Raw genomic sequence first — 24,809 nt, 5'->3', positions numbered from 1 at the left:
CAGAGAAGGTGGAAGCAGTCACTCGCTGGAAAATGCAGACTGATCTCAAGTCCTTGCGGTCTTTCCTAGGATTTTGCAGGTTTTACCGGCGCTTTATTAAGGATTATTCCGCAATTGTGAGACCACTGACAGACCTCACCAAAGGTTATCTACCAGTAAAAGGGAAAAGAGACACTGCTTCAACAGGGAAGTATTTCAAGGAGACGGAACCCTTTGGTGAGAGCTGGAATCAAGCATGTACAGAGGATGTACAGGAAGATTGTTCACTGCCTTACTAATGCCCCAGTCTTGGCTTTTGCAGATTCCACTAAGCCATATGTGCTTCATGTTGATGCCAGTTTGAATGGTTTAGGTTCAGTCCTGAATCAAGAATACCCGGAGGGGTTGCGTCCAGTGGCTTATGCAAGCCGAAAGTTGAGTTCTACTGAGCAGCGTTATCCCACACACCAACTTGAGTTCCTGGCTCTCAAGTGGGTAGTAGTTGATAAGTTCCATGACTACTTGTATGGCGTCAAGTTTGTTGTGAGAACTGATAATAATCCACTCACATCTTGACCAGTGCCAAGTTGAATGCCACTGGACATTGATGGCTTGCTGCATTAGCCACTTATGATTTTAGCTTACAGTACAAGCCAGGAAAACAAAATGTGGATGCGGACGTACTGTCTCGATATCCTTCCAGTATGGAGTCTGAAGAGTGGGCAGAAATACCACAAACAGCAGTGAAGGCTGTATGTCAACTACCCAGCTCGACTTTAGGTGGCGAGTCTCCTTCAAGGTTGATAGACCAAATCTGTGTCTCTCCACAAAGTATTCCAACAATGTATGCTTGTCCTGCCCAGCTTGAAACTGGTCAAATGGAGTGGTGGACACACAAAGATCTGAGGTCAGCTCAGGACCAAGACCCCATAATTACGCAGTAAAAAACGAAGTGGCTTCAAACAAGGTGCTTACCATGCCCAAAAGCTCAAATCCAGCTGTGGCACTATTACAGCGTCAAAACCAAAAATTAACCATCAGAGACAATATTCTATATAGAGTAACCACTGATCAAGATGCAAAAGAAACATGGCAAATGGTTTTACCTGAGAAGTTCCATCTTCAGGTAATGAAATCCTTGCATGATGATGCAGGTCACTTGGGGGTTGAGCGTACTTTTAAACTGCTAAGAGATAGGTTCTACTGGCCTAAAATGCACCAGGACATTGAGCGGTATGTGAAGACACTGGAAAGTGTGTGGTCAGGAAAACTTTGCCACAGAGGTCATCCCCACTGAATCGCATCACAAGCACTGGGCTTTTAGATCTTGCATGTATGGATTTCCTCTCCATAGAACCTGATTAAAAAGGGATTGCAAATATACTGGTCATAACAGATTATTTTACACGTTATGCTCAAGCCTTCCCTACAAAGGATCAAAGAGCTGTGACCGTGGCCAAGGTTCTGTATGATAATTTTTTTGTCCACTATGGATTGCCCGCAAGAATACATTCTGATCAAGGCCGAGACTTTGAGAGCCGTCTCATTAGAGAGCTTCTGGGAATGTTGGGGATCCGAAAATCTCGTACCTCACCTTACCATCCTCAGGGTGACCCTCAACCTGAGCGATTCAATCGCACCCTTCTTTCAATGTTGGGTACCCTTGATCCTGCATAGAAAGCAAAATGGAGCCAACATATTAGCCAGCTGGTACATGCTTATAATTGTACCAAGAACGAATCGACTGGTTACTCGCCGTACTATCTATTGTTTGGACGGGAGGCACGCCTACCTGTGGATCTTTGTTTTGCCACTTCACCAAATGGAGATAATGAAGGTACATATCAGCAGTATGTGGAAAGAATGAGACATGAACTTCAAAAAGCTTACCAATTAGCAGAGGAGGCTTCTTTGAAAAATCATCAAAGGAATAAACAACATTATGACAAGAGAGTGAAACATCAAATGTTAGAAAAAGGAGATTGTGTTTTCATTCAAAACCTGGCTCAAACAGGAAAGCATAAATTGGAGGACAGGTGGAATTCTGTGCCTTACATAGTAGTGGAGAGGTTAAGACACTTACCTGTATATAAGCTAAGACCGGAGACAGGAACTGGACGATTGAGGACTCTCCACAGAGATCATCTGTTGCCAATTGGAGACAGTGTCAGAATTCCTGCTCTGAGTGGTGGAGAAGACATAAGACCTCCAGTAACTAGGGCACAAAGTGTGAAGAAAAAACAATCAAGAGAAAAAGTAGCTACTACTAATGAACCGAACAGAGTGGAAACGTCTTCTGAGAGCGAGGATGATATTTGCTACCATATACGAGACCGAAGTAGAATGCAGACCAAGCCACTGCACACATTATTGCCTGAACTTGTTGGTGAGGAAGTTGTGCACAGTGCTGATGGAAGTAGAACTTTAAAAGACAGTGTGTCTGAGGAAAGTCTGGAGAATATGAGAGAATATGAGAGAGAATATAGAGAGAATATGAGAGAGAATTCATATTCAAACCCTGAAATGGAAGTGGAGGAGTTACCAAAAGAGAAATTTCAAGTCAGCAACCTTCCAACAGTGGAGAGAGCATCTACGGATAGACGTTCAAGGAGAACTGTGAAACCGGTCATAAAGCTAAGATATGATAATCTCAGCAAGCCTTCAGACAGACCTTTAGCTATTGTATACAAGGGTATGGTCATACATCTTGGGAACTCTGGGGAGAACGTTTGTGGTACCTTCTGGTGTCATCCACTGGCCCAGTGTGCTAAGTGTAACAAAGTAAACTCTAATTCAGCTTTAATGGCCACAATACAGACTTGAGTTTGACTTTTCCTGTAATCTCATGGGGACATGAGAATTTTAAAGGGGGGGGGGGGGTGTAACCCAGGTATATTCCCCTCAAAGTTAAATAAAAAGTATTTAGGACCCTTAATAATAATGTTTAGTTCTTTAAAATGTGTATATGGGCATCTACCCCTTTAAGAGCATCGTTTTTGTTATAGTTTCGTTGTAATGTACATGTGCAAAACGTGGATTTTACTAACAAGTTAGTGTTTGTCTGTTATTCATTGGTGAATAATTGGATAAACCCGCCTGATATCTACGTAATGTGAAGTTTAATTGGTTCTTGAGACTAGAGGGGGAAAAGGAGAGAAGAAGAGAGAAAGCGAATGGAATAGGTGTGTGTCAAAGCGCGCCGTTGTATGTGTGAGAGAATCGCGATTAATCCAAATAGGATTGGTTGATTTTATTTATTTAAGCAACGAAAAGTATTGAAATAGTTTATTTTGTCAGTATTTGTTTTGTTTTCACAAGGTTCGCTGGATGTAAGCTGAAAGCTGAGTTAACTTTCTGTTTGTCAGTACACTTGTGTGAGTTCCAGACGAGTTAGTGCTTACTACAAACGAAATAGTGACTGAGTAGCTGAATACTAAAGTGAACTTTTAATATCAACGTGAATAACGGTGATAAGAAGAAGCTTAGCGACTGGACATCCAGGTAGCGCCCTGAATTACAGAGAGATTCAGGGTTCCCATGGCAACGAGGGATCGCGATGATCACCAGGACTTGCATATCAGTGAGAACCTGATGGATTAAATTTCCTAACAAGGGAGGACTCTTCACCACGGTTAAGGTATCCCATTTAATATTTATTTGGCTCTTCGGAGTGAAGCGGCCAATTATTTTTTTGTTTGCGGCCACAACGCACGCGAGCAACGGTTACAGGCCTGCAACGAGGGGTGAGCGTGATTGTATGTGTGTGTGCGTGTGTGGGGCCATGTGAGTTAATGTGTTTAGCTGTCAAATTATAACTGCTGTTGTATTTCCTACGAGGGGTTTGATTTATTCTTATTCATTTTCTGTTAAAGGGAAGTTTCATATATTCTACATGTAAATAGATGGGCCTTTAAAACCGTGTAAGAACCATATTGAGAGACATTTGATTTATTATTTGGTAAAAAGAATCATACTCAACAGCCAACTTTATATTCCTCTGTAGATTGACATACAATTCTAAAAGTACATTTATCTGAGATTGTGTATCATTTAATATTCTAACTGCCAAATTGTGCTCATTTTAAAAGAGGCAGTTCATTGTAGTTTACTGTTTATTTATTTTGCCTTTTGTTTCATATTCTCTATTTTTCATTTAAATTCATATTTGTTTTAATAAACATCGTTTATTGTAATCGTTTTACTTGAAGTGATTTCATCGAGTTTCACTAATTGGTTGGGTTGAAGGTTAATCTGAATATTCCTATTGTGTTAATTTACATTCACATAGAAAGTCAGGGTTATAGCTAAACATAGCGAATAGTGTTTGTGCTGAAGGGTGTTAAGAGAGTTCCCTTATAATTAGTCGAGAGACTGCAAAGTTTGAACCCAAGTACCCGCGCTCAAGTACGTCATTACTGAGAGGGAAGAGGGTGCTACACCTGTTTAAATGATGGGCCTTTACCTTCTGCTCCACCTCCTTTATCCCAAAAGTCTTTTATGATGTGGCCAGGCTTTACACAATTGTGGCATACCTTCAACATTTTATCTGCATCACTGTTGGATTAAACAAATGCCACTCCTCTTCGATTTGGCCTGTTTCCTTCATCCTTGTTTGATGTAATAGCCATCTCTAAATTACCAGCCCATTGCATAATTTGGTCAAATGCTTCTCCTGGATTGACTCCAAGTAATAAGGCTTGTTGATATTTTATGCTAAAACCATCCACAAGTGTGTCAGTAAACTGTGCATCATCTATGTCTGGTTCTTTCTTAGCACAGCGAGACCATCTTTCATAAGCATTCCATTTACGCAGGGCATATTTATCTGGAGATTCATCATCTTTTTGCTTAATCAATGTAACTGATGTGAAAGGAATCTTACCGCTGCCCAGGCTATCCTGGATTTCTTTTCAGAACTCATCTAAGGCTCTCCAAAGACCCAGGGGTTGTCCCTGGCCATCAACCCACAAGTCTATCCATTGGGCTGACGTTATTGATGCTGGCAAGCATTCCCATCTGTCTCTTGGGATTTTAGCTTTAACAATGGTGTGTATGTCTTTTAGTGACATTTGATGTGCTTCAACCAAGCAATCTAATTCTCGCCAAAACTCTGTGTTTGGATCTATGGTCTCTTCAGAGGAGCTGTAAGAATGGCTTGCAAATATTTTCTTTTCATACTCGGCTATTATATTTGTCCAATCTGGATCATTGTGTTATCTTTTTCTGAACATGTAATGGAAATTATTTTATTCAACTTGTTATGTGCTTCAATCTGAGGCTTCATTGCTTCAAGAAGTGGAACTGGACTCCCATCTGAACTGCAACAAATCCCACCTTGTTTTACAATCCAGTGGGCAGCCAAAATTGGAAAGGCTTTCAACTTGACAGAGTCTTTTTGGATCATGAACCATTTAAACTGTTCATCCAAAGAAGCATCAACATTCAGTCCTTTCTTAAAAAACATGGCTTGCTTCTTCTTTTCCAAGTACCAAGCAGCAATGGTTCTGCTGTTGCAGCCAGTCTCTGTCATTTCTGCAGAGGATCTGTGTCTCAGGCTCTCAGCAGCAGGGATATATTTAATTCTGTGTGTGTGTGTGTGTGTGTGTGTGTGTGTGTATGCTGAAGGGCTGGGTCCTCCCCTCCCCTCTCTTTCTCTCTCTCTAGCTGACAACTCAAAATAAAAATAAAAAAAGATAAAGAAAACAAAGTTAAATCCTTAATATTCTTATAATTCCCTTTTTTTCTTTTTAGTTGAGCTGATCCGTCTCTTTCCCAAACACTGAACAGCTTTACTGTCAAAATCAGAAGGCCCACGATGCTAGCCACTATAATTCACTATAATTCATTTACTTTAGCGTGTTTAAACGTTTTAGGGTTCTCAAAACAGCACTACCTTTAGCGCGGACTTGCCACTGTAAACCGCCTCTAATCTTTCAACTCATAACTTCCCAACACTTCTTCTAAGTGTGGCTTTTTAGTGTATAGACATGTTTTATGGCGCTTTTCCACTGCATGGTACGGTACGGTTACAAACAGTGTAGGGACAAATAAAAAAAACTAAAAAGTGACTACCAAGCCATAAAGGATCACAACGGCCAGAGTGGTGCAAACAGAAGAACATGGAAGTGGTTCGACCAAATGGACGCTATCTACGGAAGTCGACCTGCGAGCAATGGGACAGAGGGTGCCCTGGACTCAGCCACCTCGTTGTTGGACAACACAATCGAGGATGGTATGTAAAGTTGTGTACAATATATTAAGTTTGAAAGCTTCACTTTATTGACCATCTATACTGTAAAGCTTTATTTATTTATTTATTTATTTATTTATTTGTTATGCCTATTCAATTATTATTTAAATGTTCTGGATTTTTTATTGTTGCTAGTTTGATTTGTGTTGCTGTAAGTTGTGCATTAACAAACATTGTACAAACTTTTTGTTTCAGATGCACTGTCTACGATTGACTCATTAGCACTTTCTCCGTGCAGTGATGCCTCAACGTCCCAACTGGTGATAGCAGCGTCGCCACCAGCACGACCATCGACACAAGCAACCTCCAGCAGCACCAGCAGGACACCAGAGCGTGTGGTAACAGGTATGAATACAGTGGTGGATTAAATTGACGAGTAGACAGACATGAATGTTTATTCATAACAGTACTGAAAAAAAGTAAATATTGTTAGCTGATGCTAACTGTATAGCTAACAACCTTGCTGGTGCTAAGTTGAGGTAATTTTTAAAATAAAGTCCAAATATTTTTATTCACCCACCCACACACACACACACACACACACACACATACATATATATATATATATATATATATATATATATATATATATATATATATATATATATATATATATATATATATATATATATATATTACATCTGGGGAGAAAAAAATGTGAAAGGATGTGATGTTCAGAATATGGTAACTACATTAATTATCAAAGTGGAAAGAGATGCAGCCCGTTTGGCCATGGGTGTTTTTGAATTATATTATACTAACTTCAGGCCTTATTATCATGTCATATATAACTGTGATGTTCTGTAAAACAACAAACTTTAAAATACTTTTTTCTTACTGGTGAAAATCAGATGGTCATCTCTGTTTTCTCTCAGGTACATCACAGTGTAAGCTTCACAGTGAACATTACTCTCATCAACATATTCTATATCAACAACAAAAATATATCTTGACTCCATATAGTGGTTATTTTGGAAAAAATACCAGGTATTTTGAGCAGTAGGATTATAAAAAAAAAATATGTGCTAATATAAAATTAAATTAGGTAGCCTATATAAAATTGCAAACATCAATCTTTCAGTACTTTTTACTTAAGTACATAAAAAATTGAGTACTTTTGTACTTTCACTTGAGTAACATTGAAAAAGGAGTACATTTACTGGAGTAATATTTTATTATATGTATCTGTACTTTTACTCAAGTACTTGATTTGTGTACTTGGTCCACCACTGATGAAAATGACTGACACACTTAATGTTACAGATCATATATTTAGACTAAGCTTACCTAATCCTTTTCTTATGTCGTTTTGAAAGCCTGCATTAAAATTGGATATATCATGAAATCCTGTTGCTCACCATAAATACATTATTGCTAGCTAATGTAACTTTGATATAAATTAATCAATGATATGTGAAAAGCTTTATTTTAACTGTCAATATATATTTTTTTATTTTAGAAAAAAAAAAAAATCACAATTAGAAATTTTCTTTCTCTGTGTCCAGGCAAGAGGAAAAGGAACATGCACCATCAGGAGCATCTTGCTGTTTTAAGAGAGATGCAGGTGGCTGATATTCAACAGCAGGAACTGAATCGGGCACAGAGGAAGCTACATTTGAGAGCGATGTCCAAAGTCAGGGTGCTGAATTAGTTGGCATCGATTGCTCATGCATATATATTCCACTTCACGCGAAGGTGCAATACAGCGTTAAGAAAGACAACACGTTCTATGCAAATGAAACATTCCTCAAATTATTACAGTAAAATTTATTTTAACATAGTTTAAGTTATCAGCAGAATATAGAATATAAATGAAATTATCAAATGGTCAGTAGGCCTAATATGTTCACACGATATGTTGTGACGGTTAGATGAACCGGGTATCCCTCGCTAATCTTCCACCCTCCTTATCCTGTTGTGCCACTTGTGCCGCTTCTTGACATGGGTTTAATGACTTATAAAAATTATATAATACACTTTTATATTAATGGTAAGGTACTTTACAATCAGAATTGATTGGCAAGCAGCTGCAGTTACTTCTGTTTAATGCGGTATTGATTGCAATTGGTTTATGTTTTTAATAAAAAGCAACCTATCTACAATGAACAGAAAGAGAGAGAGTTAGATACAGAATATGCTGGGGAAGCAACGTAAAAAAGGGCACCAAGCCTCTCGTCAGAGGCACTTGAAGTTTTGCTGGACCTTGCCACCAGGTCAGATATCACACCCCTATGGTCCACTATAACCTGCACGTTTATGGCCGCATCTCCCTTTCGCGATATGTATTGTATTCGCGCCTGATTAATCACTGAATTAGCGATAGGGATGAGTGTGCCATCCACCAGGATGTAATCCCCATCATGGCACAGAAGGGCGTTGGTGACAGTGTGGACGCACCTCCACACCGAGGTCTTGATTAGGCCGTAGCCCTCTCCCACGACCTCAATGAATCTCTCTGTAGCAATAAACGTAGCGCTGGACTTCAGGGCTTAAAGCAAAATTCCGCCGCGTTATCCTGGCAATCGCAGGTCTGAGAAGGTCTAGCAGCTCCATAATGAGCTGTCATGGGAGGCAAATTTTTTTTAATATAGCCACGTCAGGCAAAATGTCAAAAGGGCTTAAGTTTTGCCGAATAAAAAAATTGACATGAACTAAACGGCTCCGCGTCCGGCTCCGTCTTTGATTCAATACAAGGACACGTTGGATCGCTGCCATAAAAAAAAACATAAAATCTTTGTTGAGCGACAACATTGTCAACATGCCATAGTTTGACTTGTACTTCGCTGCGCTGGTTTCTAAAGACTGCTGTACAGTAGCGTCGTGAGCTCAAACAACGCTAAGAGAGAGCTTACGAATGGTCCAGACCAACCTTACGAAAGTGTGACTTACAGAAGATATACTTAGCGTACGAACGTGTCGGGAATCGTGCCATAACGTTAAGAGAGAGGTTAAGGAATAGGTTAAGAACTACTTAGCGATAAGAACGTTTTGGGGAACCAGGCCCTGAACAGTGACAGAACCGACAAGAACAGAACTCTCTGCCCGACTAAAACCTCCCTAGTCCATACCTCACAGAAAGTTATTTTTTTAACTTGTTTTTCCTGTGAATTTTTTTCTACTGCATACGTCTGTGCAGAACATTTAAAGTTTGTTTAGTGTAATTTTTTTACTTTTAAATGTTTATATGTCTTATATTTTTATTTTTTTGCACTACATACATTTACACATTTAAAGTTTGCTTGGTGTACATTCTTTACTTTTAAATTTGTCTTTATATATGTCTTTATGTTTTCTTTATATACAGTTTTTGCACTACATACATTAGTACTTTGTTTAACGTTTGATCTGTTTACATTTTTCTTCAATAAAATATACTGGTCAAATGTGTACTTTCCTTTTTAATGGTGCATGTGGATTAGAGCAACAGGTATCATAAAGCTAAATGTCACAATTTAAAAGATTAATAGTACACTTTTACTTAAAACTCACTTTAAACCGCTATTGAATATTTGTATCATATTCTGCTTGTGGTTTAAAATAGTGTTTGGGCATAAAATGAACAAAAATGCTATTCTGTATGACAAAATATTTAAAAGAACATGTGATAATTATTTCTCCAAATGTGCACACAATTGGATAAGAGCCCTGATGAATGCTGTATATTGCATGTAAGAGAACACAAACCTGAGAAAACATGATTGAGTGCATTATGAGTGATAATTCCTATTCAAAATATCAAATGTTACAGATTAATAATTTTGCACTCCTGGAATAAATTAAGAATTGAATGTCACTGCAAAGCAGATTTATGATAAACAGTGGTCAAATATCAAAGCTGGAGTCTTACTTCTTTATAATGATGCTATTTATTATTAATATTATATTTATAATAAATGGGTAAATAAATATGCAAGGGAAACTTTTTCAAATACTACACAAAAGTTTATTTACAATACACTTTACAGAACAGACAGAGTCAACTATTCAAGTAACACATCAGAGCCTCACGGACATCCCTGCCCTCCTCCTCTACAGGCTGTGCCAGTCCCAGCACAGGCTCTGCTGCTGAAGGTGGATCCCATGCACTCTCATAGGCCTCTCCATGACTCTCACAAAGGTTATGTAGAGCACAGCATGTCAGCACCATAGATTTCACAAGGTCGACCGCACAGTCATTTCTTTTCATAAGGCAGCGCCATCTTCCTTTTAATCTACCAAAAGCATTTTCAACCACTACACGTGCTCTGGAGATTTTCATGTTGTAGACCCGCTGATTCGCTGTTATTCGTCCAGTGTCAATGAATGGTTTTAATAGCCAGTTCTGCAAGGGATAGGCAGAGTCTCCAAGGATGTAGTAGCCAACATTCACCCCAGCAATGTTTTTGGTGCTAGCTGGTATGTGGTTTCCACGGCTTGCCACCTCCCACAGTATGGACAGTCTCAAAACCCGAGCATCATGCAGGCTTCCAGGCAGTCCTGTGAACACATTCCAGAAAAGTCCCTTTCCATCCACAACACCTTGAAGGATGATGGAGTGCCAGCCTATACGGTTTAAATAGTCACAGTGATAGTCTTGTGGTGCTATTATGGGTATCCATCAATAGCACCAATACACTGTGGAAGTCCCCATCTGTTCTCAATGTAGGCAGCCATTTCTTTAAACCTCTCCTGATCTGGAAAATGAATTTGTTCTAGTATCAACAATGTATCTGCTGCAGCACAGAACTCCTGAACAAACCAACACACAGTTGAAATGCTTGCTCCAAAAAGATGTCCAACACTTCTGTACTCAGAGCCGGTAGCAAGCTTCCACAGTGCAATGGTTACTCTCTTCTTTAGAGGTACACACACGCGGAAGTTTGTGTCCCTTCTCTCCATCGCAGGACTCAGTTTGTTGCACAAGTAAATAAACGTTTCTTCCGACATTCTAAAGTTCTCCAACTACTGCGTGTTTGTAAACCCAGGAACAATCACACCCCACCACTCAGAAGCTCTGTTAAATGTCCAAACAGATGGTCTGTGACGGCGACTTTGCAAAATATGATACATCTGAAATACACAGAGTACACATTTTAATACCTACAATTGTCAGCTAAATCCATTATACGCTTTGTGACAATATAGCGATTGAGACCCTAAACAAAATTAGCTTACCCTCGTGCGCCGTCTTGAAGTTAAAAACATCCACATGCCGAGAATCAAGAACACCATCCCCTCGATAGGCTCCATTGTTCCTGTGTTGTGCGATTGAAATATGGCGCGTTTAGGATGATGTCATGACAGTAGAGGCGTCAACTATTAATGATCAGTCCCACCCACTTTGAAACGGTACTAACTGCAGTGGAAAAGCAACCGAGCTAAAGCGAACCGAACCGTGCCGTACCAAGTCGAGTCGTACCAAGCAGTGGAAAAGCTAAGCGAGCCGAACCGTTCCGCACCGAGTCGAACCGTACCGAGCCGAACCGAGCCGTACCATGCAGTGGAAAAGCGCCATTAGAGTTTAACCTGCCCCTTTTTGCAGACTCGCCACATTCCACCACTTTACAGTCACATGAGCTAATTGTTAAATCGCATTACATCTTATTCTCCTGAAAATTTTTCTTTTCCTCTAAAAGATCCACTTTTACCCCAGCTTCATTCAAATATTTTGGAGGTCCACTGATCAGAACAACTCAATAAGTTACATCAAATTAAATTACTTAAATTTAACTATGTCTGACACATTTATTGGCAACACAACTAGTATTTTAAAATTACACAGTTCTTTTCAGCAGTTTTAGTCATTATCTCAACATCACATATATCATCAGACAGACTTGATTTATTTTTAGGAAAAATAAAAATATCTTACCTGATGAATCGTGATAATTGAGACAAATGTCTGGAATGGAGATCATGTTCGTGATGCCAAATGATGATCTAAAATCATTCCTTGTCCCCTTTACAATTCAATCACAGGGCCGCATACCAGTTGCCTTGTCAAAACTCTTTATTGTCATATTTATCAGGCATAGGAGAGAAACTTGTTGTCTTTGCCAGCTGTATGTTCATTTCTCTGAGGCTTTAACAGTGACCATAGCCTATATATCACTGACTAAAGTTCCTTACAAGGTACGGAAACATGTTGGTTTGTTTAAAATAGAATGTATACTTCATGCTTACATCAGTTGATATATTTATACATACATACATTGGTGTAAAGAACAAACCACCCTAGGCATCAGTGGAACATGTTACATGTACACACGTTCCTTCATGTACACATTCTGGTATGGTCAAAATGAGCTCTTCTCCCTGTGTCTGTCATATGATCTAACATGTTCATGCAGACTCATGCAGTATATATAACTTTGTGCACTAAAACTTTACAAATACATATAAATAATATTAAAATAATATTTTTTTTGGTCTTAACACTACAATAAAAGGTACATGAATAATAATGATGAGCGCCTTAAAGTCATGATACAATGATGCACTTACAAACCATGAACTAAATTATTAAACAACACACAATAAAGATAAATTATAAATGTATAATTAATTAATTTAATTACCTTCACTCTATTACATGAATCTACACGCTGTGTTGTCATAACATATAAAACAAAATATCACTTGTTCATTGTTCGTCTGGTGATTGTTTGAGATGATCTGATGTTGAATCACATTAAAGCTGTAGTGAATCAGATGAAAGAGAGAGCATCACTCTCCTCTCCACATCTCTCCTCTTTAACATCAGTGTCACACAAAGGGCGTAAGAGTGTAATGATGTAGAAACTCACTCCGAGATCCTCGAGGATCATCACAGATCAGTGTGGATTGTAACGGCTGTTGATTCCATGACAGAAGAAATCAATGAGATCAAAGTCAGACAGGTCAGTTAGATTAGAAACGTCCAGCAATTCTTCGCTGGTCCTCGAGTGAATGAGTTTCTTGGTGAAGCTGAATTAATGTGTCTGCTGGATCTGTGAGTGTCTGTTGTTCTGTTTCAGTGAAACACAGTGTTGGATCCAAGTGCAGTTTAACCCCTTAACTGTCACCCCGTCCTGAATACGGGATGCCTACGGTTACTTCACTATACTACAATCAAATCTAATCTAATCTAGACAAACTATATATCATTGGAAAGGTCTAAGACTCCCAAATATATATATTATTTATATTTATTATATATATTTATTAGTGGTGGGCATAGATTATTTTTTTAATCTAGAGTAATCTCACTGTGATCTTGAAATTAATCTAGATTAATCTAGATTAAAATGGCTCATTCGAATTCTGCCGAAGGCATTCTGAATATGTGTGTTACCCAAATAAATTTGACAAACAGTAAGTCTTTGAGAAGGGGTTTATCAAGCTAGGTGGTGCATTAGAAAAGGGGCTCATCTCCTGTTTCCAAAATGCATCACAATGTCCTTGAAAAAGTAGGCCCTGTTTGAAATTGTTTAATTTGTATGTTAGTTTATTTTTATTTATTTGTGCTATTTACACAATGTTTAAGTTTTTTTCAAGTTTGTAGGTGTCAAGGTACAGAAACCAAATAATTAAATGTAAAATAGCACTGGATAGTCTTCAATGTAAAAATGAAATATACAATCAAACCTACATTTATTCAGACACCTTCAAAATTTCTCACATTTTTACAGTTTTGCTATATATATCAAAAATTATATCTGGTGTCTGAATAATTTTTGGTTTGACTGTTAAAACTACAAAGTAATTGAGTCAAGAGCAGTGAGTGATTTTCTTTCATTTTCTTGGATTAACATTACAGCAGCCAGTAGCTAAATTAGGCGCGGTCACTTTAAGAGACGATGAACGCATCCAATATAATACACATCCCATTTTTTTCCTCAACTGTTTACTTTCACTTAAGAAATAACTGACAGTTTTTTAGAGCATAATTTCCAAGGTTGATATTTTGACACATTTTGTATGTATTTGTCGGCAAAAGAGCAAAAATAAGCAAATTTGATGTTCAAGTGTTTTGAGACGTCTTTCTCTGCATGAGCCCTGAACAACAAAACACCGCGAGTACTGAATTGGGCTCTTTCACATCTTTTTGTTTCTTCAAACTGTGATTTGTATTTGTTCGTTCAGGTGCAGGAGGGACTTCGAGGTGAACTTCGCAGAAGAGAGCTCGGTTCAGTGTCGCTGTCCGTGATACGCGGCTCTCTCTCTCTCTCCGCACCAAACACAGCGTGCGAGTGACCAGCTACTCTGTTCAGCTTTTCCGCGTCTTGTGTTTGGATGCTTTAATGTTTAAATCGACAAGCAGTAAGGCTTAAAACACTTGAAAAAGATAAGCTTTCGTGACGATGCACAGCAATGGCCCGTCAACTGTCCTGAGCATCTTTTTAGGCTGTCCTCAGCGAGTCAGTTATATAAAATATCAAGGTGAAAGTCATCATAGCTTGCTTAGTATAGACCCAGCTCCCAACCCAACTTTGAGAATAGATTAACAGCGATATTTTTTTTTATCGCCCGATAAGAGTCTCACGTTAACGCCGATAACGGCCCACCACTAATATTTGTATATATTTGCCAATGTTTTTTGTTAAAAATGATGTAGGAAAAGTAATAGATTTATTTATGACAAGAGTGCACCCTTTTGACCTTTGTTTAAAAAAAAAAGACTTCTTCGTTGCCTTTTGCCCTATCACATTTTAGAAATCATCAGAAGTTATATATCGACTGAAAACTTAAAATTTTAAAATTCATCCTTTAAAACCCATTTTAAGATCAAACATTGCATTACCGTGTAAATGGTACATCAATATCATGTTACAACATGTTTTCAGTCATGAATTATAAAAATTTAGGTTTGTATCATGCACATTCAAATCTATCTTCAAAAACGTGAGTGACATTTAAGGGGTTAAAGCTTAAAACTGTATTTTTATGAGCAGAATCATGAATGTTTCTGTTCTGGTGTCCTTATTGTCTTCTGCATGAGAGAGAAAAACCTGTTAAAGTCCATTCCTGATGTTACACCAAATTTATAATTTCACTGAACATTATTTTATGTTAATTGTTAATCATATGCCATTGATGTAATAATTAAAAACAAAACTTGTCAGATGCTTCATCCACCAAAGTGTGATTGGATTAGTCAACATTACAAAAGATGATCATCACTCATCAGATTCAGCGGAGTAGATGATAAAGTGATAATGCAATCCACCCAGGTTTAAACCTGCCTTTTGGCAAACTTTTTTTCTCCCTTTTCAAATTTTGAGTCACATCAGAAAAGCGTAATAATGTATTATGATGCCGAGGTGCAGATGATTGCCATTATTTGTGTGAACCTACGGGAGCTAAGTGACAAAAAGTATTGTCTGTAGGGTGCTCGAATACGCCACCTGGGGCCTTTTCACACCAAGATTTGCCTCCAACACCTAGATTTAGACAAGAGGGCTCTCACACACAGATACTAAAGTAATGACAGAGACGTGATTTCAATAAAAATAAAACCATTTATTAAGAGGTAATTCAATACAACAACAGTCTGGGGCTTGTTTCTCAGAATAATATGGGACGATACAGATTAGACACCCTAGACCAGCCAGAGATAGATAGTGGCTGCCACCTGAAATATAAAAAATACAACCAATTAATGTTTCGATGGATCGGCCGTTTGGGGAGAGGTTGCCTGTCCTAGAAAAGGAATGAGACCAGCACACCACCCATGCTGCTGATTCTGTTGCCTTTTCACACAGACATACTCGCACACACTCATAGGCACAGACACTGCAAGAGCAATCACTGCAAATAGTGAGGTGCACGTTACCACTGCAAATACTGTGTGCCACACGATATAAAAAGAGGACTCAAATCCGGCAACCTGCTCCACAAACTAGCTTCAACACTCTACTTCCCCAAAGATGAGAAGGAAAATTGATATTACTATTAAACCTACTGGGGCAGCCAATATTACTTCAGTTACGGCCCAAAAAAAAAAAAAAAAAAAACAAGAGAACCAACCAGGCTTATGTTTAGGCCAGCTCAAATGGGCAAACAAAATAACAAAAATAAAGAAAACAAAATAAGGCAAAAGCTACAATTACATTAAAACTACAGGAGGCAAAGCAGCAGTGACAATCATTCTAAAAGGAGAAACAAACACCATTAAAATCCATTATGTACAGCAAATATAACCTAACCATTATCAATCAATGATAGGGAATACAGGTACAATAACCAAGATTTCCTTTTACCTCTAGGAATACAACACCCAACATAAATGGAAATGGGACTCCCTGGTTACTTCCCCCACATACAAACCTACATGAAAATCACACACACAAGCATAGTTCACATACAAAATAGCCCATTATACATCAAGGTCATTGGTTAGTCACATCCCAAGGATTTACAGTGAAACAATCATATAGTAAATCAACTTACTATAAACATACACATACAAACACGTTACATGGCGAACACTACTCTATTGCTGTGAGCCATACAGCCAATGTTACTTCAACTCATATTCCAAGAGGCGATGACAATGCGCGCACAGCGTATTCCAGCCAAGACACTTCGGTAGATCAACAATATGCTACCCGGAAGTGTCTTTCATAGGTGACAACACAGAAAACACAATATCAGGAGGACATAAAAGCCAAGGGATTACTTTGTCTTCTCTCTCTTGCTCTCATTTTATTGGCGGGTCGCAACCAACTTGTTCAGGTGCATACCGCCACCTACTGTACCGGGGTTTGCAACTTCAAGGCTTCACGTACTTGGCATTAAAAAATAAATAAATAAATAAATAAATACTTGTGGAAACACCCTATATGCTGTGCTTTAACCCTGTATATTTAAGAAACTTAAAGATAGCTTTGCTACATTCCCACATTTTCTCATCTGCCCCCAAAATCCCCTTCAAACTCCATTCTTGCTCCAACTTATAAATCTTATCTTGCAAGATCCTCCTTTCTGCATTATATTTTTTACACCTCATAATGATATGTTCCACATTTTCTGGAATATTACAATAATCACAATTATCTGATATGCATTTTCCCATTAAAAACAGGGTTGATTTTAAACCAGTATGTCCAAGTCTTAATCTTGATAAAATCACTTCTTCTTTTCTGCATTTTCGTTTAAAAATCTTGACATTAATTGATTTCTGAATATTATAATAATATCGCCCTTTGCTATCCATGTCCCACTTTTTCTGCCATGATTCTCTTATTTTTGTTTTAATTAACGATTTGGCCTCACTTTTACCAAATGGGACTTTCATTATTTCCTCATCCTTTAGTTTCAGTGCATTCTTTGCAGTCAGATCTGCGGATTACTTTGTCTTCGACCCAATGTGCCGGTTTTATATGAAGTGCCATTAACGCTAATGAATGACTAGCCACCTGCAAGCTAACTAGGGGGCGTGGCTGAGAGGAAATGGGTGAGAACAAGGGGACAAACTTGCTATGGCAGTTACTCTGCTGGTTACATTCGCAATAAGTAATTAGCAGAATATCCAGCTTTTTTTAACATTCTTAGTGTAAATAGAATCGATCGCAAAAAAAAAAAAAAAAAAAAAAAACAAGGAGAAAAAATTCACTTACTGCATCCTCCATTAAAAGTCCTGGAAACCAAAACCTAGAAGATCCAAAAAGCATGTTAAGATGTGAATAAAATTACGAACTGTTTATTGTATAAAGTGATCATATTTCTTCTCAAGACTTGGATTAAACTGCTAGATTCATGTGGATTTGTTTTATAACATATTTATGACATTTTGTCATATGATTGTCACTCTGCACTGCAAACTCACATCTTCTGTGTCATATGTTTTGAGTCAAATATTGTTTTCTTCCCAGATTCCCCCAGATCTTCACTGACTGTGACTCCAGACAGTCCTATATTCTCTGGAGAGACAGTCAATCTGAAGTGTGTGATTGAGTCTGATTACAGTAGCTGGAGATATGAGTGGTATAAAGACAGCACAGAAGTGTCTCAACATCACACTGTAAATAGAGACACTCTCACAATTAAACAATCTCAAACATCTGATGCTGGTTTGTACACGTGTAAAGGACACATAGATGGAAGATCAGTCTCATTACACACAAGCTCTGTTTCTCTCTCTGTGATCGGTGAGTTTGATATCTTTGTCCTCTTAAGCTTATTTGACTCATCATGATGAAAGTTTATGACACTCTTAGGGGGCTTTCACACTGGCAGTTTAGTGCGGAACAAGGCATGGTTTGCATGAAAAACCGAGACTACCTGGAAAAGGTGGTATGAGTTCGGTTGCTCCCGAACTGTGGCACGGTTCGAGTGAATGTGCAAGCAACACTGACTCAGGTGCGCACTTGTTCAGGAAGTGAAGTATCCTGCGCATGCGTAACACTGTCGATATCATTGTTTCCTCAACACACTAGAGAGCCGAGGTTGATTCCACAGACAAAAGTCAAAATTAAATTAATTAAAATTTAATAAAAATGAATTATTATGCTGTGCATAATAGCACCAAAATAACAAAAAAATTACCATGCATTTTCCGTGTGTGTTTGCGATGACGTAAACAAAATAAAAAGTGACTGCAAACGCACATGGGTTTGATACAACTATTGAGTGTGAAAGCAGACCAACGTTGCTGGTGGTGCCGGAAACAATCGCGTTCAGACCGCAGTAAACGAGCCCAGTGTAAAAGCCCTCTTAAAGTATGTGAACACTGTAAATAAAACATGTAGACTAAGTATAAATTGCAATGTTTCATGTAGTTTTTACCAATAATTGGAAGCTTTTTTTAATGTAATCAACACAAACTTTAATTGAATGCAGTATTGTTCTCATAAGTAGGCTTTGATTGGCTGTCAATATTTATATGTTTAACATCATTGAGAGAGAGAGAGAGAGAGAGAGAGAGAGAGAGAGAGAGATGGTACATCTGGAAAAAGGGGGTCGTCTTATATTCGGGTCAATACAGCAGATGCTTTATTGAAACCTCTGACTGAAAACAGTCTCATCTACCGGCCAGAACAGGAACTGATCAATGATGTTTTAACCAATTTCTTATTTCAAAATACTAATTACACAACAACACTGTAAAAAAAAATAATCATGGGCCTTGTAACTTTCATGAAAAAATAAGGTTATAACTAAAAAATAATGTGTGGATTGCATTAAAGAAATTGTGATTCAGTGTTGTATAGAAAATAATGAAGAATTTTTACTAATAAAACCAAGAGATGTGTTTTCCTCATTTTTTAAAGCAGTTTTGGTGATTGAATTGGGGAACTGATTAAACTAAAATAATTAATGAAAAAAGGCTGCCTATTTATTTTAAGAGAATTAGCTCAATTTTACAGTTTTATTTTAGAGGTGATTGTTAGATCCCAGCATGCTTTGCATATGGCTATATATGGAGAGTAAATTTTAAATGAAATGCTATGTTAGGTTTTTGAGTGAAAGGAAACATCTATTAATGTTTAATGTTCAGTTTTGTTTGACATTTGTAAGAGTTTATGTTACATTGCACAGTGTAATCGTTACCACAGTGCAGAAAAGCAGAGCTTGTGGATATGGTTTCTACTCCTCTGAGGCTTTAAGTCTTGTTTAATGAGCAGATAGCTTTGCTAGTTCTAGGGCAGTACTTTACAGCATTTCTCAAGCAGTTTTCTACTTGAGCTGATTGGCTGAATACAGTCTTGTAAATGTAAAAAAGAACAAAATACAAACATACCTCACTCACATTCACAGACTTTTGAAAATAAACTTAAAACAATTGAGCAAATTTCCCTAATTATATTAAATTCATTCTGTCATAGATTAATTAATTTAGGAGATTACACATGATTTATTCAGGTAGATTCCATAAAAAAAAATCAAGCCTGAAAAACTACTCAAATAAATGATTAAAACATTTTACATTCACTTGAACTTTTATCTTAACATATCTGTTTTTAATCATTATAACATCACTATCAGCTACATTAAGTCAGATTTTCAGTTCAGAGACTTTTTCTTCTGTTCACAGATTCCCCCAGATCTACACTGACTGTGACTCCAGACAGAACTGTATTCACTGGAGAGACAGTCAATCTGAAGTGTGTGATTGAGTCTCACAGTAACTGGAGATATGAGTGGTATAAAGACACAGACAGTGTAATGTTACAGACGTCTGGCCGTTACACTGTAAACAGAGACACTCTCACTATCAGAGGAGTAATTACATCTGATCAGGGTCAGTACTGGTGTAGAGGACGGAGAGATGAGAGACCAAACTCATCACAATCAAGATCTGTTCATCTCTCTGTGAAGGGTGAGTTGAATATCATTGTCCTCCTGAACTCTCTCTAGGTAACATTAGAGTAAAAGGTACATGAATAATAATGATGAGCACCTTAAAGCCATGATACAATGATGCACTTACAAACCATGAAATAAAATTTTAAACACAAAATAAAGATGCATTATAAATGTACAATTAATGAATTTAGTTATAGTCACCATTACATCAATCTACAAGCTGCTGCCATCTCATCATAACATATAAAACTTAAAATATTACTTGTTCACTGTTCGTCTGATGAATGTTTGAGATGATCTGATGTTGAATCACATTAAACCTGTAGTGAATCAGACAAAAGAGAGAGCATCAGTCTCCTCTCCACATCTCTCCTCTTTAACATCAGTGTCACACAAAGAGCGTAAGAGTATAATAATGTAGAAACTCACTCCGAGATCCTCGAGGATCATCACAGATCAGTGTGGATTGTAACGGCTGTTGATTCCATGAAGAAATCAATGAGAGCAAAGTCAGGCAGGTCAGTTAGATTAGAAACGTCCAGCAAGTCTTCGATGGTCCTCGAGTGAATGAGTTTCTTAGTGAAGCTGAATTAATGTGACCGCTGGATCTGTGAGTGTCTGTTGTTCTGTTTCAGTGAAACAGTGTTGGATCCAAGTGCAGTTTAAAGCTTAAAACTGTATTTTTATGAGCAGAATCATGAATGATTCTGTTCTAGTGTCTTTATTGTCTTCTGCATAAGAGAGAAAAACCTGTTCAAGTCCATTCCTGATGTTACACCAAATTTAACAGAGAGTCGTAGGTGTAGCTTCAGCACCACATTTTTTTCCCCCTGTGGGCAACTGTATAACTGTTGGAAGTAATAATAATAAAAATCTGAGTGTCTATTTACATTAAGTGCAAATATGTCACCTCATTGGCAGATGCTTCATCCACCAAAGTGTGATTGGATTAGTCAACATTACAAAAGATGATCATCACTCGTCAGATTCAGCGGAGTAGATGATAAAGTGATAATGCGATCCACCCAGGTTCAAAAACTGCCTTTTGGCAAACACACACATTTCACAAGTCAGTTGAAATGAGTAGAACAGACAGGTGTTTGTACGTAACTTTCAATATTTATTGCACGTCAACAGACAGCAAGAGTTTTAATCCTGCACTTCAAGTATTATCTTTGTAAGAAAAGTGTTTTGGGCCACTAGATTTGTAGATGCGTGTGTCATACATTACATGTACACATTAAATGCACGTTCTTGGCTTTGACCACAATGAATTTGAAGTAGTGCTTATATCTCCACCTTGAAAATGCCAACTTTTCATCGGATTGCTCCTGACTCGCCATTTCTGCTGCTACTGCGAATCTGTGTAGCTGTTGCATGTGTGTGTGTTTGGCATATGTGTAAAAACACTGGCTCTGATTGGCTACCATGAAACACATGAGTCTGCCTTAGCCAATCATAATCGCTTATCCCGTTTTTAACCCACCTCCACACTCGCTGTGTGAGCCAGGGGTGCGTTCGGATTACATCGTTTATTAAATCAATGCATAGTAACGCACCGCATTTAACTTTCAGTAATGGTAACGGCGTTGTAACGACAGGAAAAGTAATTAGTTAGATTACCCCGTTACTGAAAAAATAACGTCGTTACCTAACGCCGTTCTTTGAAACACCGTTATTCCAAACACTGGTATAAAGTACGTATGATTAAATTAAGTATATTTAAATAAGTGTAATTAAAGTATGTGTTCGTTCATATGTGTTAAGGGCTAGATTTTCGCTCGAGGAAACAGATGCTGTGTGATGAGCGGTGACAAGTGAAAACTTTACTGTAGATGAGAAACCGACTGCTCCCTCGTGACCTTTTGTAAACTGTATTTATGACAAAGAACTGCACAGATACAGATATTCTAACAATCTATCGATAAACACATACCTTGTGTCCTCTGCTTGTGTTTAAGTGCGCTTGCGCTGCACCACTTGCGTTCTGCAGATTGAAGAGTGCGCTGAAAGACGGAGAGGAGACCGGTCTGACACCGGTTTCATATGAAATTTAACGGGGCTGACTCTGAGGCGATCGGATACCGGTTCTATACCCAACCCTACTTTTAAGAAATATATTTTTTGATAAACTAACCCAAAACTGGCTATGTCCTTGCTGGAGTGTGATGTGATTTGTGTAATGTGCAGGTGCGATGGATTGCATACAAACCAATAGGGTGTCGGAATGGTATATGTTAATACTTCTCATCCAACCACAATCAAATTCACGTCATCCAGATGGCGCTATTATCTGGATAGGTTTTTTTTTTTTTAATGATGACAAACCGGAATGAAATAGCAATAACGAAGCTGTTTTTAAAATGTAAGGAGTAGAAAGTACAGATACTTGCGTGAAAATGTAAAGGAGTAGAAGTAAAAAGTCGGCTGAAAAATAATTACTCAAGTAAAGTATAGATACCCCAAATTTCTACTTAAGTAAGGTAACAAAGTATTTTTACTTTGTTACTTGACACCTCTGATGTCTATTAGGTAGAAATTAGTCTTATCTGCTCGCAAATTTACCTTCGATGCTCACGGGCTTCCTTCTGCACTGAAGCATTACAGCGATTGATTTTTAACACAAAAGGTCTAGTCAAATTGTATCTAGCCTAACTATTTTCACTCGTTATTGTATCCAAATAGGCTTACTTGGTGCCAGTAGACAGCCCATAAATAAAAACCTTGCTACTTGGGGTGTTTTACATGCACAGTGCCAAGAGAGGCATAGGCCCAATCCCAATTGTACCCCTTAGCCCTTCCCCTTTCCCCTTTCCCCTATCCCCTATCCCCTATCCCCTATCCCTCCATTTCGCGCGTTCACATGAAGGGGTAGGGGTGTCTCAATTCTCTTTTGGTTGGAGGGGTAAGGGGAATGGCCAGAAAGCCCTTCAAACAAAGATTTTTCGGGATCACACTTCAAACTAAGGGGTATGAATTATCTTGGCAACATGGCTGCTACAGCGAACAAAAAGACACATAAATGTAAGCTTTTTTGGCATAAATAAAGATTTTAACGAAAAGTAATCATTTGTTTTATGTTAGATTTAATTGTGAGTTAATATTAACGGTCATGTTACTCAAATAAATGTTTGCAAAAAATCGCTATTTGCTAATCTCATATCATTACAGACTGCATGATAGTGCCACAGCATATGTCCGATCAGGGCGATAACCACCATAGACTTTGATGGGGGCTAATCCCCCCAATAATTAGAAATCGCTAAACCATTTTCTCAAATATTGCCTATTCGAAAAAGAGAGAGAGAGAGAGAGAAATGGAAGTTGCATGTATTCACGTCTGTGCGTTTATCTTTTTCGAGTTAGTTTACTTAAAAAATACGTTTGTATCCTCTCGTCGCTGGAAAATATAATGTAGTGATTCAGTATTTAAACTGTATTTAATAAAAGTCGTGGGGCAGCGTTGACAAGTTTATTGGAATTGGGATTGGGCCATAGTCTATAAGTAGGCCTAACAATTGAACTTAAAGTCAGTAATAATAAAAACAACAATTTAATGGTGGTATCCAAAACATCCAATTTAATTCAAATATAATATTAGATACATTTTAAAACTTCAATGCACATGCATAATAAGCATAATAAGTAACACAGGTAACATTGGCATCATACTGACTGTTAATACTGCATCTTATATTAATCTAGTGAAGTAAATTGTCATAAAAGCTGTGAAAGTGGAGGTGTTTGAATTTCAGCTCTTTGATCTTCAAGTGGTCTGAATAAAGGCTGCATCTGACAGAGTTCCTCTAAGGAGACACACATGGTTGCTGCAAAAAAATAAAATGAATAAAAGTCAAATTATCGTTTCCCTAAATTATACAGCATGTTTACGTATGATAACAAGGCAAGAAGCTAGCTAGCTTGATTAAAGTCAAGTCACCTTTATTTATATAGCGCTTTAAACCAAAATACATTGCGTCAAAGCAACTGAACTAGTGCTGCAACGACGCGTCGACGTCATAGATTACGTCGACTACAAAAATACGTTGACGCATCACACTGTTTGTTTACATCTCGCGTAATGGCATACTGGGAATGGAGAAAGCTGCATTCTATCACAAAAACAGAGACCACTGTTATCAAAAGTATGGGAATACTTTAAACAGAGGACAAATAAAATGGCCCTTTGTTCCCTTTGCAAAACCGATGTAGGTGTACCACGGCAGCACAGCTGCAATGCGCGAGCACCTCAGATGAAAACATCTTGGCGATCTCCGGTGTTACGGTTTAACTGGTTACCGTGTGATCTGGT

At 38.0% G+C, this 24,809-nt stretch overlaps 1 protein-coding gene across 1 annotated transcript in view; it reads left to right on the top strand.

Annotated features, from left to right (window-relative positions):
* The window catches only part of LOC113100764 (basement membrane-specific heparan sulfate proteoglycan core protein-like), a 28,852-nt gene extending 10,211 nt beyond the window's left edge, over positions 1-18,641 (top strand). The window contains exon 5 of the mRNA XM_026265358.1: positions 18,064-18,641. Coding sequence (XP_026121143.1) covers positions 18,064-18,386 — 323 coding nt within the window. The 3' untranslated portion in view covers positions 18,387-18,641. The remainder of the gene's footprint in view (positions 1-18,063) is intronic.
* Positions 18,642-24,809: the final 6,168 nt, after the last annotated feature.

This window comes from Carassius auratus, unplaced genomic scaffold (assembly GCF_003368295.1).
Source record: "Carassius auratus strain Wakin unplaced genomic scaffold, ASM336829v1 scaf_tig00217350, whole genome shotgun sequence".
Taxonomy (NCBI): domain Eukaryota; kingdom Metazoa; phylum Chordata; class Actinopteri; order Cypriniformes; family Cyprinidae; genus Carassius; species Carassius auratus.
This window is presented reverse-complemented; position numbering and strand designations above follow the sequence as displayed.